General features: G+C 43.2%; 1 protein-coding gene across 4 annotated transcripts in view; it reads right to left on the bottom strand.

Moving 5' to 3' along the window:
• Positions 1-5,284: 5,284 nt before the first annotated feature.
• SERTAD2 (SERTA domain containing 2) overlaps positions 5,285-18,363 on the bottom strand; it is a 126,164-nt gene continuing 113,085 nt past the window's right edge. For all 4 annotated transcript variants that reach the window (XM_081906509.1, XM_081906507.1, XM_081906508.1 and 1 more), the window contains 2 exons: positions 7,203-10,495; positions 5,285-7,171 (listed from right to left, as the gene is read on the bottom strand). In XM_081906509.1, the coding sequence (XP_081762635.1) occupies positions 9,532-10,491 (960 nt within the window). In that variant the 5' untranslated portion in view covers positions 10,492-10,495 and the 3' untranslated portion in view covers positions 5,285-7,171; positions 7,203-9,531. The remainder of the gene's footprint in view (positions 7,172-7,202; positions 10,496-18,363) is intronic.

The raw sequence follows: 18,363 nt of genomic DNA, 5'->3' as shown, positions 1-18,363 counted from the left end.
TACTTATTTGATTTTTTACAGTGCTTCTAGAAAACCCACTAACGTTGTGTTCATACCACATATATTTTTCAGATAATCCACCAATTTTCCCCAGACCTCAATGAACTTTTGGTCTTTAGTATATCTAATTTTTCTGGTTAGTTTGTCCAGTTCCGCATAGTCTATCAGTTTTAGTCTCCATTCTTCTATCGTCGGTATCTCCTCTTGTTTCCACTGTACGGGCCAGTCTTGACAGACTCTGGGGTTGTGCGCCCATCTCACTCTATAGGCCGGGAGCCAGCACTGTCTGGAGACACTTCCGGGTCATGTGGCCAGCGTGACAAAGCTGCATCTGGTGAGCCAGCGCAGCACACGGAAACGCCGTTTACCTTCCCGCCAGTAAGCGGTCCCTATTAATCTACTTGCACCTGGGGGTGCTTTCGAATTGCTAGGTTGGCAGGCGCTGGGACCGAGCAACGGGAGTGCACCCCGCTGCGGGGATTCGAACCACTGACCTTTCGATCGGCAAGCCCTAGGCGCTGAGGCTTTAACCCACAGCGCCACCCGCGTCCCTAGGCTAACTTATATTAGGATCTAAACTACTGTGTTTAAGCATGTCCATGGCTTGCAAAACCATTAATAGGGTGCAGAATATGATTTCTTGAAAATTTCAGGTTTTATCTGGCAGGGGGTATGGGAAGAGTATAGTTCTCAGGATTGCAAAGCTGACAAGTCTGCCCTGTAATGTAAGTATATGATGGGGCAGATCCCTAACACACAAATCAGAACACCATTGATCCTTTTTAATTTGATAACTACCATTGCAAAAGAATATGTTGCAAATAATGAACAGTAGTTGATAGTGTTATGAGTTGTGGGTGGGGGGGGGGAGTTGAGACCCTTCTAACCCTTGGACCCAGCAAGTGTTAAACTATAAGCCAGGCTAGATTTCTGATGAGGTGAGGAGCCATTAAGAGAACAAAGGAAAGGGGGTCTCTGCGCGAAATGGCAAATGTAAGGGGACCCTCCCTCAAATCAGAGATAGAAGGACAAAGCCAGAGTTTGAGGTAGTTTTGAGGCTACTAGAGGAAAAGCAGCAAGCAGAGAGCCACAGCAGATCTCTACTTGAATAGCTGTGGCTATGGAAGAAACAAGATCGATTTTTTGGGGTGTTTATGCTGTGAACATCTCCATCATAGGCTTAGGTTGTGTAGAAGTATAAATAAGCCATATATCCTAAAGACACCACAGTCTCTGCTGTGCCTCGTTCCAAAAGGAAACACTAACCCCGGGTAAGTGCCGGGATCCCCTGGAATCTCACACTGCTTGGAGATTGGGGTGGCATGCAACAATATTTAATGAATGTGAACTGTATGTTAGTTTCTGGGACAATCCCCAGAGTGCTGGCATTCAAATAGTTGATTGTTAAGGGCCTTGAGAAAGGAGGAAAAGGAAAATCCTAGCAAAATCCTAGAAACTGGGGGAAACCTCCGTTCATCTGCGTTTCACTTTCTCATGTTGCCAACTGATAACAGAAGAAGAAGAAGAAGAAGAAGAAGAAGAAGAAGAAGAAGAAGAAGAAGAAGAAGAAGAGTAGTAGTAGTAGTAGTAGTAGTAGTTTGGATTTGATATCCCGCCTTTCACTCCCCTTCAGGAGTCTCAAAGCGGCTAACATTCTCCTTTCCCTTCCTCCTCCACAACAAACACTCTGTGAGGTGAGTGGGGCTGAGAGACTTCAGAGAAGTGTGACTGGCCCAAGCTCACCCAGCAGCTGCATGTGGAGGAGCAGAGACACGAACCCGGTTCCCCAGATTAGGAGATTACCGCTCTTAACCACTACACCACAATGGCCTTTTGTAGTCTCATTTTACAGGCCTCTTTTAGGGTTTGCTCTGGTAATATGTATGAAAGGCAAAAGGTAAAGGACCCCTGACAGTTAAGTCCAGTTGCAGACAACTCTGGAGTTGTGGTGCTCACCTCGCTTTATTGGCCGAGGGAGCCGGCGTTTGTCCACAGACAGTTTGTCCGGGTCATGTGGGCAGCATGACTAAGCCGCTTCTGGCGAACCAGAGCAGTGCATGGAAACGCCGTTTACCTTCCTGCCAGACCAGTACATATTTATCTACTTGCACTTTTGGTGTGCTTTCAAACTGCTAGGTTGGCAGGAGCTGGGACCGAGCAACAGGCGCTCACCCCGCTGCGGAGATTCGGACCACCGACCTTCCAATCAGCAAGCCCAAGAGGCTCAGTGGTTTAGACCACAGCGCCACCCGCGTCCCCCATAATATGTATGAAGCATCTGTCTTATTGTGGTGTATGTCTAGAAACTGCTTTGAAAATGTTGGTGCACCTTTATCAACACTTACTAGCCTTTAAAGAGGAAGAACTGCAAGTTAACATTTGAATAGGTCTGAGAACTTATAATACAGAGCCTTAACTAATTACAGTATTTTGAGAACTTCTTTCACTGAGCAAGCTTCTTCTACAAAGTCAACCTGGAAAGCTAGGAATTTTTGAATAAAAATGATGCCCAAAAGTATTGCTCTGCTTTCCTTTGGGTCACTTTGGCACTCTTAATGCAGCAGTTTGACGTCACCCGTGGAGGTGCACTCCATTGTCAGACAAGTGCCAACAGCTATCCTTGGGTACAGTATCAGCTGTAAATCCTATCTAGTCTCTCTAGTCAGCAGTGAAGTTGCCTTGGAGTACAGTGGTGCTCCGCAAGACGAATGCCTCGCAAAACGAAAAACGCACAAGACGAAAGGGTTTTTCGGTTTTTGCATCGCTTCGCTAGACGAATTTCCCTATGGGCTTGCTTCGCAAGACGAATCTTGCGAGTTCTTGTGAGTTTTTTTCCTTTTTCTTAAAGCCGCTAAGCCACTAATAGCCGCTAAGCAACTAATAGCCGTGCTTCGCAAGACGAAAAAACTGCAAGACGAAGAGACTCGCGGAACGGATTATTTTCGTCTTGTGAGGCACCACTGTATTTGTATCAGTTCTACCCCCCCATCCACAAATTTCATCCACCCCCCCCTTTGTTCTTGCATACAGTACGGTACTTTCTTTCCCTTTTGACTCCTACTATATGAAAATACCGAACACTGAACCGAGGACAGCTGTGTTTCTTTTTAAACTGTTTATTGTATAATATAAAACTACAAAAGTAAGACTGCTCATTTCCATGTAATTTGCCCAACTGTTTTTTGTTTTGTTTATTACAGCTCATACCTACAAGTGAATACAGTAATCTGGTTTCAGATGTATATGTCTGCAATATTGCATAGAAAAGGCACAGCTCTAAGGTCTGTGGTTTGGGGGTGGGGACAGGGGGAAGAGAAAATACAGCCTTTTTGGCAAAAACAAGCCCTGTTTAAATAACCATGCACCAAACATGTTAGACTATTTACATATTTTCTCCCCCTCACCCCTGAATCTCTGCCTTCAGACAGTCTAGTATGGATTACACTGTTAAGCATTTATGAAGTGTTTTTTTTATTTAAAAAAAAGCTTTCTTAAAAAAAAAAAAAAACCCAGAATTTGCATTAGGATTATTTTTAGCATAACATTGAAAAACAAAAGGCTATAAAATGAGCTAAAATTTCCAAAATAAAATTCAGCCATAATATTATAAGCATTGTAATGTTCAAGAAAAGCAAGATACTGTTTGTGTGGGGGTGTTTCTTGTGGGTTTTTGTTAGAGAGAGAGACACACACAATTACATTCTAGAGCCAATAAATGATTTTTCAGGGGAGGACATTTACATCTGCTCTCTCTCTCTCTTTAACTGTAAACTTTTCAGTCAGGGTTTGTAAGACATCAGGAAAATCGCACATTGTACAATTTATTCTCACACTGGTCACTTTAGAAAAATTGCGGTTGTATTATGCATCTCGCTGTAAACATGAGCAACCAGTCAGGAAGGGCAATGTGTGAGGGAATCTTCACCCACACAGGAGGCTGGGATGGTCAGAAACACCACCACCATAAAGTCCCTGCATACATAGGGCCCACTGGTTCCACAGTGAGGCCAGGCACTCACCTCTTTTTCCAGCAGGCAACCCATTCTGCAGAAGGAATAATGGTGGCAGGGAGAAAATTCAGAGAGTACTGGCGCACACTTGTGGTTCTTTGGACCTGAAGCCTGGGAGCAAGGGCACAGCAAATCTACAAACTCTAATTGGTTTTGTAATGGTTTAGCATGACTTCTCTCTGAACTGTAGTTTAGTGAGGGTGCTTAGAACTGTTATATTCCTGGATTATCTCTCGGGAACAGGAATGCTGGGGAGTTCTTACTCTCAAACTCAGGGTCTGTAGCGTAAGACAGGCGAAAGGTGATGTGCAAAATCTTCTGGCGCTCAGCTATCTTTTTAAAAGGTGGGGAGGGCAGGGAAAAGTTTTGTTTCACACCAGCACAAAATGCACTTCTGAAGACCTGTTACGTTCCTCAGCACTACTTTAACCCGTCTTGAAGCACACTTTTGCAAACCTTTGGAAAGTGTGTCTGGGGTTGTTTTTTTTTTAATGTTTGCCCTAACGAGATCTACAGTCTGCACTTGCATTAGCAAATTCCTTTGATGAGCAGCAAAAACAATATGGAGGCAAATGCTCATACTTTACTAGTGATAATATCCTGAAAACAGCTTTTGTTCAAAAAACGCCTCCATTTTTGCCCACATAGGTTTCCTCCCTCAGTTTCACATACCGAGGCCAGTTGATCTCTGCAAGCCATGCAGCACTCGCAAGACTAGCAAAGTCACTACAAGTTGCATTATTCAGGGGGCAAGCCTCCAAACCACTGTATTCCTCTTCCCCCTGCTTAGTTTTGTCCTAGGAGGTTCTCCATGGCAGTGCCGGGACCCAAGGAAACTCAACTTTGTTGCTCTCTACTCATCAGCACCCTGGCTAGTACAGTGGTACCTTGGGTTAAGTACTTAATTCATTCTGGAGGTCCGTTCTTAACCTGAAACTTTTCTTAACTTGAAGCACCACTTTAGCTAATGGGGCCTCCTGCTGCTGCCGCACCGCCGGAGCACGATTTCTGTTCTCATCCTGAAGCAAAGTTCTTAACCCGAAGTACTATTTCTGGGTTAGTAGAGTCTGTAACCTGAAGCATATGTAACCCGAGGTACCACTGTACTGCACATGCGTTTAAAATGTTTAAAGCCTTTAAAAAGTAAATAATGCAACAAAAATGTCTGAACATGCCTTTTTGCAGCAGCTTGTACTACATTAGTCCAAAAAGCAGAGGGAAAGGACTGCTAACTTTTAGGTGCAAAGTCAAGGCCAAACTCACTCGGCTCTGTTAATAGATTGTGCTGGTACACCCCACCCAGTTAAACTTCCTGGCCAAAGGAAAAATGAAAAAACTGCCTAACACTTCTAAAACGCTTTAAAAATATTTGAGGGGCATTTTAGCAAAGGTATAACCCACACAATCAACTCCTAATTTTAATGGATCATAATTGGAGACGTACATGGTTTCATCTTGCATGGTCAGACTGTTTTATCCTAATGACCAGTTCAACAGTGCACTTTGAAAGCTGGCCTGAAACCTCCTCTCTCGCTATGCTAGTGCCCTGCTCAACAACAAGTTAGGTGCCAGGTCTTTGTGTGCATGTTTACAGTGATCGACAGGCATACTCAGGTGCCTCAGACTATGCTGCCCTAACACACCTGTCCGACTCAAGTACCAGTGCGAGAATAAATTGCTTAAGGTCTCTAAAGGGGCCAAGCCTCAGAGAAACCAAGGCCATGCTGGGCTGCTGAAAACAGCATCTGGCCCTTTTAAAAAGTAACCAAGAATACAAAACAGCTCAATTTTTATAACTAAGTCTATAAACCATTTTTTTCTTTTTTCTTTTGCATAATTCTATCCAACCAGATCTACTCATAGTAGAAAGGGAGGAGTAGAGAAATGGGGGAAGAATCTTGTGAATGACATGTATCCTGAATAGAACCCAGTTATTCTTCAAACCTAACTTTCATTCCCCTCTCGTATGGATTTACATTCCTACCAGAGAATACATTCCTACCATACATTCTGTACATGTTACAATCCAGATGTTGTTAGCTTCACAATAAAATAAATATATTTACAAAAGGAAAAATAAGAAGGAATAAATAACTTATGGAAAACAAAATGGAAAAAATTACTTCAGATTCAAAAAAGCTCTTTTAAATTCTGCTCTCTTCTTGTAACTTCATTGCACATGAGTGTAAATAAAAATCCCCTAGTATTCATGCCTTCGGGGGCGGGGAGGAGAGAAATCATAGCCTGTTAGAAGTTGGCCCTTCAAGAAATGTGAGTCACACTGGGGAGAAGGCTATCCAGGAGCAGACGTTATTTCAGTTCATATATTCGAGGGCTACAACGCATTATAAGGAACACTTGGTCATTTGGACACAAAATACTATAGAGAAGTTACTTTTCCTGGTCACATATGCCACCCATTTGCTCCAAATTATGTTCTAAGATAGACTTCAGCTACAAAAGTTATAATGGATTCACTGTGCAGGGTATAAGGGCCAGTTTTTGAAAAACAACTTACTGCTTTGCTCTAAAAACGATGTTCCAACATATGGAACTTGTTTAAATTCTTAGCTAGTCCAAAGAGGAGGACAGTTGTTTCTAAGTTAGTGCAGAATCAGATTTTAACAAGGGTGAAAGCACTTATTTTACATTGCTGTTCTTCTTAACGATGCTTACAACTGTATGGATTTTAGCCTGAACTTAATATTGCACCAGCAGAGAGATGTTTGGAGTAAGTTTAGCAATTACTGAGCCATGACTGTAATGCATGTGATTACTCTCCAGTTTTCAATACCTGCACCCAAAGCTGTAACTAGTAACTTGGCCGGTCGCCTGGGGCACAGAAGCATCATCTACAGTTCAATCCCAGAGAGAAGGTTCTATAACTGTGAAGTGAGCTGGCTCTTTCATCTTCAGACTACTCTGGTGCTGCACAATTCTAGCGCAGATGTGGATAGGTCAATGGGCAGTAGAAACTGCCGTGGGCTAGTCAATTTTTTGGAGTTATTGATAAGGCTAGACTCCACCAATACACGGTTTGGTGTGACCGGCTAATTTATATTTATGGTTTATATACCACCAGTTGTATACATGGATCTAGATGAGTTATTACACCCTGTCATTAGGAGTTTTGAATGGCTCACCCTCTGCCATACACACCACTGATGATAAGCAGAAGTATTCTTTCTAAACTTCACTTATTTCACACTGAGTGACAGACACTTTTCAAAATATTAAAAACTAATGGCTGAATTGGGATTTAATCGATGCATTTAGCTCAGAGAAGCAATTCTCTATTTGCCAAGTTGGTTGGTAAGGGAATGAGGATCTGAGTGTGCATGCCACATAATACATTATATGCATTTTAAATAAATAGAGATGGCCTGTTCTAAAGTGCCAGTTTCATAAAGCTGCCTTCTTAAAGGCAGACAAGACACAATTTTTAAAATCCGTGACAAGAAGTGAGCAGAACTGACTGAATATGGCCAAATTACATAAAACATAATTTAAAAATTCTTAAATAAATATAAAAGTTATTCCTAAAGAAGCCATATGCATATCAACAATATAGTTTGTAACCTGCACTCAATTTAAGTACCATTTAAAATTAATATGCCATAGCAATTTCAGCAACAGGCATGATAGATAACATTGCAAGTTTTCGTTAAAATAAATGTACATCACAAATGAAAACAGAGGGAATTGCAATGGTAGCTGTAATGAGAAGACTGCAGTTGGAAGGGAGACATGCATAGAGAGCTGCAGTTGTCGAGTCAAAATAAAACAGGTAACACAGTCAGTTCAAGAAACCAACCCTAGAGAAGACACCAAGAGTTCGCCATGGGACAGGCTCCAGTTCTGACAGCAGTGGATATTTGAGTGAGTCCACCCATTGCTGAAGAGAGATGATTTGACTGCAGTAATACTGAAGTTTCTTTCTTTTTTCCCCAGCACTTGTTAACACAGTGAGCATGTTCTAAGAAAAGGCGAAAGGTAAGACTAATTCAAAGGAATACAGTATATTCGCGTTACACCATTTCCTCCTCCCAAGACCCCAAAACACATTTCCATGGAAGAAAGCTTCACTGACTTCAATGTAACTTACTTTCAAAGTAAGCATAGCCAGTTTATGCAGCCAAAAAATAATATATTTTTTTTTAGAAAAAAAGCTAGACACATTGTTGTAATATGGTTCCATTTAAAAATAATTGCAACTTACTAAGTCGTGACATTCTAAGACTAGATGCAAATACAAAGGCTGCAATCCAACAGAGAGTTAAGCACACAGAAGGCCATTAATTTGGATCCTAAATTTTTGCTCCATGACCAGCTCACATAATGGGCCTTTCCCAAGCAAATGAGCTTAAGGATGCTTAATTTTCTGTTAAGAATGTGGTTGAAGTAAGGTTTTAGTATTTTTTTTTTTAAATGCTTCATTTCATGATTTAAAAAAAAACATTCTTGATCATTTTCGGGTGGGGCAGGGAGGGAGGAAGAGGGAATTTAATCAGAATGAAGTTTCACAGCTATTTCCTGCCAACTGTTTGACATCAGTGTTGGAATAGACATGGCTCTAAGGTTTTTGTTAAAATCACAGTAGTACGCGGTAGGGAGCAAATATTTGTGAAACTTTAAAAGGGAAGAGCCCTTGCCCTTTTCCTTCAAGCATGTGTGTCTGGATTCGGGGAGGCCAACTTTAGAATGATTTGATCCAAATTTCTCTTTGCACCATTATACACATATAAAACACTACAAGTCTGTATAAAACTACAAGCAGTTCTTATACATCAGAAGGTGTATGCAGGAACTGGGTGAGCAAATCCTACCAAAATAGCTATTTCCTTTTTTGTGTGTGAGTATAAACAGCTTTTTGTTTTTTGATTTTGTTTTTTCCTTTTTTTTTAAGAAAAGACCCCAATATCATAAATTGCAGAATCTGTACAAAAATATAAAATAAATTTGGGTAGCAGGTATTTTTCTTTTAAGAGCCATGTAAATGCAACATTTAAAGAGGAATAGTTAATACCTCTAAAAAGGCTGAATTGCTATGTCAACCTAGACAGGGCTAAAATGCCAAAAAGTTACAGCGATTATCTAAATAATATTTTCACCTCTTGCAGTAAAACTTATAGAAAAAATAGACAAATATGCACATGCAATTTACAGCTTTCCCCCAACATAATCCTTGTGCTTAGCTTTAACAATTCATTTTTTTGTCAAACATATTAATATTGTTTACAATATGCATCCCCCCATATCAGGATTCAGGTCTCCCTTGAGGAACCACTTTCAAAAATACATTAAAAGTGGTCATACATGGATGAAGGCACTCCAACTCTGCTTGAAGCAAAAACTAGTGTGATCCTTTTTAGAAAAAGACAAGCAAAGATGCATGCAAAGTGGTGTGTGTGTGTGTGTGTGTGTGTGTGTCTGTCTGCGTAGATGTGTAAGAAGGGAGAAGGTTGTGAAAATACTACCAAGTGTTTATACTGGAACATTTTTTGTAAAAAGTTGCTATATTTTAAGACCCAACAAGCACCTCCATTATATGATCCAGTTCTGTTAGGTCCATTTTGAAAGGCTGATTGGGGGTTACTGGCTGGGTGCTGTAGGGAGCCAGAGTTTTTAGGAGGTCATCTGCAGAGACAGGAGCCATTTTTGAGGCAGCCCCCGTAGTAGATGTGCAAGGGTCAAAATCATACATAGAAGTATCAATGTCAGCAAAGAGAATATCATCCAAGGTCAAGTCTGTAAGAAAACCTGTAGATGTTGTGATCTCAAAATTGCCAGGTAAAGAGTCCATTAGTTTAGGTTCATTTATTCTGTTCTCCTGGACTCCCTCGGACTTCTGAATGCTGGATTCACTGGAATTCTCTTTAGAGTTATCAGACGCCGTCATTTCTGTTGCTGTAGCTGCTACTGCCTCAGCGGAGGTAGGTGTTGGACAGAGCTCCTCAATTTCATCCAAGGCTGAGGAGAAACTGTCCTTTACTGGTTGGATAGTTGGAGGTGGTAGTTTTATAGGACCATCTTGTAGGATAGCCTGGGAAGTGCAAAAAGTGTCATCCTCAAGCAGAGAGGCAGGGGTGAGGCAAGACTCCAGTGGCGTAGTAGTGCTTGCTGAGTCAGTGGGGTGGACTGGCGGGGAGGCCAGATGGCTAAAGGCAGGCTGAACCTCCCGGAAGTTTTCTCCAAGAGGGTCTGGAGGCTGTGAAGGGGTGATGAACACAGGCCTTAAGCTGCCTTCCTGTTTGAGTTCCTCCTGGATTCGCCTCAACATGTTGTTAATTAAAACTGTCTTTTGCAAGCTTGGCTCTGTTAATGGCCTGTGGTTATAAAGTTTCATAAGGGAAATGTTGAAGATAGTCTGGCGCTGTAAGGTGTAAGACACCTTCGATGGACCATCGTTAGGAGACACCACTTTGCCTTCCAGCCCATCTTCATGCTCATCAAACTTCCGCTTTCCTCCTTTCCCCAACATATATCTGAAAAAAAGGGGGGAAATGATAACTAAGTAAAAAATAAATACATGCAACATCCATATCTTGCTTTAAGAAAAGTCCTCAGAACTGCACAGAAACTGTGGTCTTGGTCTTTTTGTAATTTATTAGAGTGACAACGCACAAGGCATTTGAAATTTTAGAGAAATTGAAGTGCTTTCGCCCTTTAAAGAAAAGAAACAAGGACCCAGCTCTCTATCAAAGCAGCTTGCCATGTGCGCCTGAACTCTGCCGAGTAGCAAAGCAACAGATTCACACACATTGTCAAAAGTTACAGTTTCTGCTCAGGCATGCAGAATAGCGCATACTGAGGAGATCAGTTAGTTTCAGAGACGGAGATGTTGGGTATCATATGCTCTCCTCACCTTGCACCCTGCATGGGGCATAGAGAAGAAAAAGAAAGAGCAGCCTAAGCTTTCTCTATCTGGCATGCAGAAGCCACTGAGAACCAGGGAAAGCCCCCCCCCCACACCCCCATCTTCACCAGGTTATCCTTGAGGGAGAAACCAGACAGAATTCCTGGTTATTCTAGGCTCTTTTTCTTGCCTTTAATCTAGCACTTGTCTAATTTAACTTACCCCTAAACACAAACCAAATATGAGTTGGAAATCAAAGTTACTCATGGGGTTTTAACAGCAGAATAACTGAATGGTGTAGATATGCATATGTGTGTGTGTCATAGTAATTAATTTGGAAAGAGAGAAAACCAACCTGCACTGGTTCTGGGACCCTAATGCAAAGGGCCTTACTCTAAAGTAAGGTCTAAGGTACAGATTCAGAGACATTTCTGCTCAGGTTCTCAAGCCAGAGAACAAACATCCTAGAGAGAACCATCTCTCTCTTTCATGCTGCTAACATTTGATGCCATGACAGTAAGCATGCACCTTGAAATATTAAGGAGTCGCACGTAGGGTAAGCCCCATGCTACAGTTTCTTTGCTACTGACAAAGCTTAGGTGAGAAAGAAACCTTAAGAAGTAAAGGGCACTGGAAAAAGAGCTGAAGGCCTCAACATTCAAATGCAGATATGTGGTTTAAGTCACATGAGAGGAAGTAAGAGCAGGAAGTGCCTTTTCTATTGTGGCCACATCTCAGAATCAGACGCACAAGGACATTAGGTTCCTCAAGCAGCTTAGGATCGGGGGACAGAACTGTGGCCTGCTTTGCACCCCTTCAGTCAGCTTGGAGCCTCAGGTACAGAGGAAGATGCTTCCCCTTCACCAGTGTTGATAAAATTCAAGTGCCTGCCTGGTCAACTTATCTAAATAGAATGGGAAGGAGATGCCATCTTGTCCTTTGGCTCAGGCAGGAAAATATCCTGGGCCTGCCCTGCAGAATTAAAACAGTCCTTTAGGCTCACTGGTTAAGCCCATTCCCTGAAAGATAAGGAAAATTTTAGCTATCAGGGCTACAGAAAAATGCGGAAGCTGAAACTGGTTTCTGCTAATTCAGTAAGGGACTCCAAACTGATATAAACTGGTAATCACAGGGTGGGAACATCCTCACCTAATACAGGTACAGCCTATGGGCGTAGCCAGTATTTTTTGGGGGGGAGGGGACTTTTGTTGGGGACAGAACCAATGTGATCAGTCAGTTAGCTAAATATTTCTATTGTTTTACTTGATCGGGGAGCAGCTGCCCCCCTGCCTACGCCATGGGACAGCCCTTGATTTATATCTAAATGATATTGTGCAGTCCATTGCTAAACCACTGAAATAACATGAAAACTGGCAGAGATGCCACCTGCAACAAGTGTGCGCCAAAAACAAAACATTGTGATGCGCATCATTTAATCCTAATGTAAAATTTGGATGTGTTGCTTGCAAAAGTAGGAATTTTGTTACTCTGGGATTTGAGATTTCCTGTATTCTTCTGCTAACAGGACACAGACAGAGGATTTAGCTTATAGCCTCTTAAACCCTTATGGTAGCTAACCTGTGGCCCTCCAGGTGATGTTGGACTCAAACTCCCATCAGTCCTAGTCAGTATGGCCAAGAGTCAGGAATGATGAGGGTGGTAGTCCAGCAATATCTGGAGGGTCCAAGGTCTGCTACCTCTGCCTTAAGGCATCATGACACATTCCCCTGCAGTTAAAAGGGGTGATCTGTAGTCTATTGTCACTTGTTGGCAGCTGTTTGGAGAGCTGAGCTTATGGAGAACTGCATACACAGATTCAGGTGCCATGCACAGAGCAGATACTAAGGCAATTCCTGGTCTTCTGAATCTATTCAGGCAGGGACCCATGTCTGACTGCTTCTGGAGAATATGAGCTTCCAGCTGAAATAAGAAGTTGCTCACCTCTGCTTCATCTAGAATTTGAAGCCTCAGTCCAAAGCACCAGGTCTGTTAACATATAATTGCGTGCCAGTCATTCAAGCTTAACAACCGAGAGGCATACAATCAACATCATTTGGGGTCACTTGCCTGCCCACCTAACCGATCCCTGAATTTCTTCTTCATCTAGAACACAGCTGCACACATCATACGTGCAGGAATTTTTTCTTCGGCTCCGACTGTTGAAGCAACTGCAGTGGCAAGAGCCCCCAGGCTGTAAAGCTTATCCCCCCGCGAAAACCCTCCCTCCTCCTCAAGACCTCAGTGAATAAGGTACACCGTCCCTGGAACTGCAGCTGCAAGAGTTCTCTTTGGAGTTATTCCAAAGCAGAAAATACAAGCACGCACAAAGCATTCCCTCCACAGCACACACCCTAATGTAAATTAGGATGGGAATATTTATCAAAACACTACCCTGGTAGGGGGATGTAAAAATGACACGCAAGCACCAAATATATTGATAGGGTTGGCTATTGTCCTTCTATCTCTGGAAGGGAATGCCATTGCTAGTTGTAGGTTTGGGCTGCCTCACCAGACGCGCTGCTCATCTTCCTCACCGAACAGAGAAACACAAAGCTACTCAGGAAGGAGGAGGTTATAGGTAAAGAACTTAGTGTTTGCTTTGTAACCTTAAGAAATGCAGCTAAGAAGTTCTTGAGCTAGAGCAAAGAACACCACTGGGCCTAAGGCTGGTCTACATTCATTGGGAAGGACACCTTGTGAGCTCTTCTGATGGTGACACAGATGTGCCCGAGGAACTTGTTGCTCACCCCCCACCCTTGACAAATCAGAATCTGCAAGGAGAGAGAGGAGGATCTCAGGTGGCATAAAGAAGAGGCTTCATTTACAGCTCCTGGGATCTTGGCTGTCCAACAGCTAGATCTTCTGCCTTTCACTTACAGCCTGCAGGAATATACCGGTAATCTGTCCTATAACTCTGGGTTTGCTTTCCACCCCAGTTGTACAATGCCTCAGGGTTACAAGTGGTGGTAGATTACAATTATTTTAAAAGGAAACTAAAGCCTACTGTAAGATAAAAGGTAAAGGACCCCTGGACAGTCCAGTCAAAGGCAACTATGGGGTGCGGTGCTCATCTCGCTTCAGGCCAAGGGAGCCGGCATTTGTCCATAGACAGCTTTCCAGGTCATGTGGCCAGCATGACTAAACTGCTTCTGGCGCAATGGAACACCGTAACAGAAACACTGTTTACCTTCTCACCACAGAGGTTCCTATTTATCTACTTGCACTGGTGTGCTTTCGAACTGCTAGGTTGGCAAGAGCTGGGACAGAGCAACGGTAGCCCACCCCGTCATGCAGATTCGAACTGCTGACCTTAGGTCCAGCAATCTCACCTGCGTCCCGCCCATAGGCCTCAGGAACCAAACACTGCAACGGAGTGAAGATGAGCTGTCCTTAACAGATAAAAAATGGGTGTGCATTTATTATGCAGAAATGCTCCTCAGCACTGCAACTCCATGATGGCCACACATACTTGTTCTCAAGCCATAGTGGGCAACCTCAAGTCCAGGGGTTGGGTGTGGCCCTCAAGGACTCTCTATTTGGCCCTTTAGGACTTTCGCTGCACTACACTCTCACCAGGCCACCTCTGTATACCCCGTAGGTGCGTTTACCAGGCTAGAATATGCCCTTGTCTGTGATAGTTTCCTCTTGAGTCCCTGAAGGAATGGGTGGGGAAGGGATGGGGGGGAGAGGAGAGATCTTGATCCCTGCACGCTCTATATTTGCTAATCAATCACACTGAAGCACCCCCACCCTGCTTTCTCAGTGCTCTTCTGTCTCCACACTGGAATCCATTTCAGTTAAAAGCAGTTTATTTTCTGTGCCACAAGTGTGCTGTAAATTCTTTGTGTCTGTTTTGCCTTGCATTCGACCATGTAAGCTGTGGCTTAAGAATGTATGTGCAGTTCACTGAATCAAGCCATTGCCTGAGCTACGCACTCAAGAATCGTAGCAATCCTAAAGCACCTTTTAAACAGTGCAACAGTATCCCTGGAAGATGCCACCATCTTCACAGTTTTCCAGTTAGGACACTCCTTTTCAAACAATTTCTGCACTGGCCAACAGCACACTGAATGCCAATAGTTTTTAAGCTGTCAAATAAATACTCTACAGTGAGGGGCAAGTTCTTTTATCAGGAACAGGAAGAAAAGCTGAGAGAGAACTGAGTCTACAATCTGAAGTATACTGAGCAGGAAGTTTAGCCCCACTGAATTCAGAGTAGTCTACTTCAGAGTAGATATATTTTAAGAGCCAGGCTACAAACTTTTCAGTTTAGGGAGAACACAAAAAGTCTAGTGTCTCTGGAGTAATTCTTCACAGAGAAAGGGGCGGGGGGAGAGAAAAGAAAAAAGAATGCTATACCCCTAAACATTTTGTGAACCTTTGTACTTTTGTCCATTTACTGTATTTATTTCCCCCCCCCCTCCGATTTGAACTATAAAATGGTGATTTTCTTGAGTCAAAATGAGAGTACCCCTAAACATTATTTTAAAAAAACAAAACGCACTGAGTAACACTATTAATGTTCTCTCCCCCCAGGGACACACTGGGCACACTGAGAGCAGAAGGCGACCATCAAGCATGCATCTGGAGTGCTACAGTTTTATAGTTCTGTGCAGTTTTGCTAGAGGAAAAGGGGTGGAGACATAGGAAGATTCATAAATGCTTTTTTAAAAAATAATTCTTTTAAATGGTTCTTATTTTTATATGTAAGCCGCCTAGAGTCCCATCAGAGAGAAAGGTGCATTACAAGCAAGCTTTTGTTTTTAAATCGTTTTTTGTTTTTCTTCTTCTTTTTGATCATAACATAAACAGACAACATCACAAAGTACTGGATCATTAAAACTTGTCAGGCTGTGCAGATCAATGCTGTGCCATTAGAAAAAAATACCAGCTCTATAAAGCAAAGCAACCCCACTTTGCTTATTGAAGGTGACAATATGGGAAGCAAATACTTTATTTTTTGCTCTATAAGACTCACTTTTTCCCTCCGAAAAAGTAAGGGGAAATGTGTGTGCGTCTTATGGAGCGAATGCAGGCTGCGCAGCTATCCCAGAAGCCAGAACAGCAAGAGGGATCGCTGCTTTCACTGCGCAGCGATCCCTCTTGCTGTTCTGGCTTCTGAGATTCGGAATTTTTTTCCTCTTGTTTTCCTCCTCCAAAAACTAGGTGCGTCTTGTGGTCTGGTGCATCTTATAGGGTGAAAAATACGGTACTTTGTCTACACTACCAATAACACTCTACTTTCTACAGTTGCTTTGCCTCAAGTGTTTAAAAGAAATGACTGAGCTGATTTCTAAGAACAGGACTTAAGGACTTTATTACTCAAAAAGTTAAAATGCCTTCTCTTTTTTCTTAAAAGAATCAAGCAAATTATAGCAGATTCTCTCAGGATTGCTGTGGGGGTTGCGCTAAGCTTTCAAGTGACTCAGCCAAGCCTTTCCTGTACACAGGACTGTTTACTTTCACATATAATTCATTCTTCACTGATTTAAAAGAAACCATGCTCAAGATTGAGCCTTTCTCACTTACAATGCAAAGCCACTGCTATGGGCGAATAATAGATGGCAATGAACACACCTAAGCAGTTCTGCACCCGCTGAAATGTAGGTAGTGGCCATTTCCAACTTCACATACTGTAACAGTGGAAGAGCAATGATCTGCCAGCTTGAATCCACTCTGAACTCTGGAGATCTCTCATCCAACGCTCATCCTCTCCATGATGTTAGCCAAGGCATGCCTGGGTTACACTTACCCAAAATATGCCTTTTCAATAGCTGGAGCTGGCTGAGCTACTTCAGTCACTCCCAAGTTCTTAGGCCAGCCCAGGGGGAACTCTTTCCAACATAATACCCCCGATATATCACAAGCTGTTTTTGAGAGCCCATTTACATTTGTTAAAGGCTTGCCTCGTCAAGTTTGTTTTTATGATTCCTTTTGTCATACTTCAGTATAAGTATTTGCACTCCAAGGGGGAGGAAGATCAAAATTAAATAAGAAAGCCAAAGATTCATGAGAGGCAAGGCAGAAATGAACGTTCCTACAATCAGATTGTAAGGGAGGGGGGAGAGAGAGACAAGAGACCTTCAAGCACTGAGGGGGCTTCTGCTCCTGAGCCTGCTTGCTTCCTCCCACATGTGACACAGTCAGAAACAGGAGCAAAGGAACCCCACCTGTTAAAACCATCGCTGATTTTAAACTATAGTTTAAAGTGTGCGAAGCAAGCCTCTGTTGCTCTTCTGAACAAATATTCAACATTTCACAGCTGTGTTTCAATAAAACAAGAGATATCAGGAGACAGCTTACAAATCTCATTTGACCTGTATTATATCACAAATGTGGATCCAACGGGTGTCTATGAAACCACAGGCCCAACAACGGAAGAGACACAATATGCAGAGAAGCATTTATTTATTTATTTATTTTATTTGGCTGAGAAAATACAGCATGCTCTGTTCAGCCAGAGACAGTTTAAATAAACCTTGCCCTCCCCCACCCCCACAAAACACAGATACCAAAGTTTCTTTAAGCTCACAATATACGGTATATTCCAACTGCAACACCACACCACAAACTCTCTCAGATACTGGAGTCACTAGTACCAAAAAAGGCTATAAATTTTGGCACAACCATGCCCTGCTAGTATAGGATGTAGCACAGGGGTCAGCAAACCTTTTCAGCAGGGGGCCAGTCCAGCGTCCCTCAGTCCAGCTGCTGCATTTTGGATTAATTGTGGTTTCGGGGTCACCTTCAAAAGTAGCCCCATGCAGAGCATGTTGCAGTAGTCCAAGCGAGAGATAACTAGAGCATGCACCACTCTGACCAGACAGTCTGCGGGCAGGTAGGGTCTCAGCCTGGGTACCAGATGGAGCTGGTAGATAGCTTCCATGGACACGGAATTGACCTGCGCCTCCATGGGCAGCTGTGAGTCCAAAATGTCTCCCAGGCTGTGAACCTGCTCCTTCAGTGGTACAGTTGCCTCAGGACCAGGGAGTCCCCCACACCTACCCACCTGTCCCCCCAAAGCAGTACTTCTGTCAGGATTCAGCCTCAATCTGTTAGCTGCCATCCATCCTCCAACCGCCTCCAGACACACACACAGGACCTTCACCGCCCACCACATACTGATGAACACCCAGCCCAAACCCCTGATGATCTCTCCCAGCAGCTTCATGTAGATGTTAAAAAGCATTGGGGAGAGGTCGGAACCCTGAGGCACCCCACAAGTGAGGGCCCAGGGGTCTGAACACGCATCCCCCACCACGTTCTGGACACGGCGCAGGAGGAAGGAGAGGAATCACTGTATAACAGTGCCCCCATCTCCCATCTCCTCTAGACGGTTCAGAAGGATGTTATGGTTGACGGAGTCAAAGGCCGCTGGGAGATCCAGCAGAACTAGGGAACAGCTTCCACATTTGTCCCTAGCTCACTGGAGATCATCAAGCAGCACGACCAAGGCAGTTTCAGTCCCATGATGAGGCCTGAATCCTGACTGGAAGA

The sequence above is a fragment of the Podarcis melisellensis genome (assembly GCF_964234715.1).
Source record: "Podarcis melisellensis genome assembly, chromosome: 3".
NCBI classification, from domain to species: domain Eukaryota; kingdom Metazoa; phylum Chordata; class Lepidosauria; order Squamata; family Lacertidae; genus Podarcis; species Podarcis melisellensis.
Note: the sequence above shows the minus strand (reverse complement) of the source record. Positions and strands in the feature narration are given on the sequence as shown.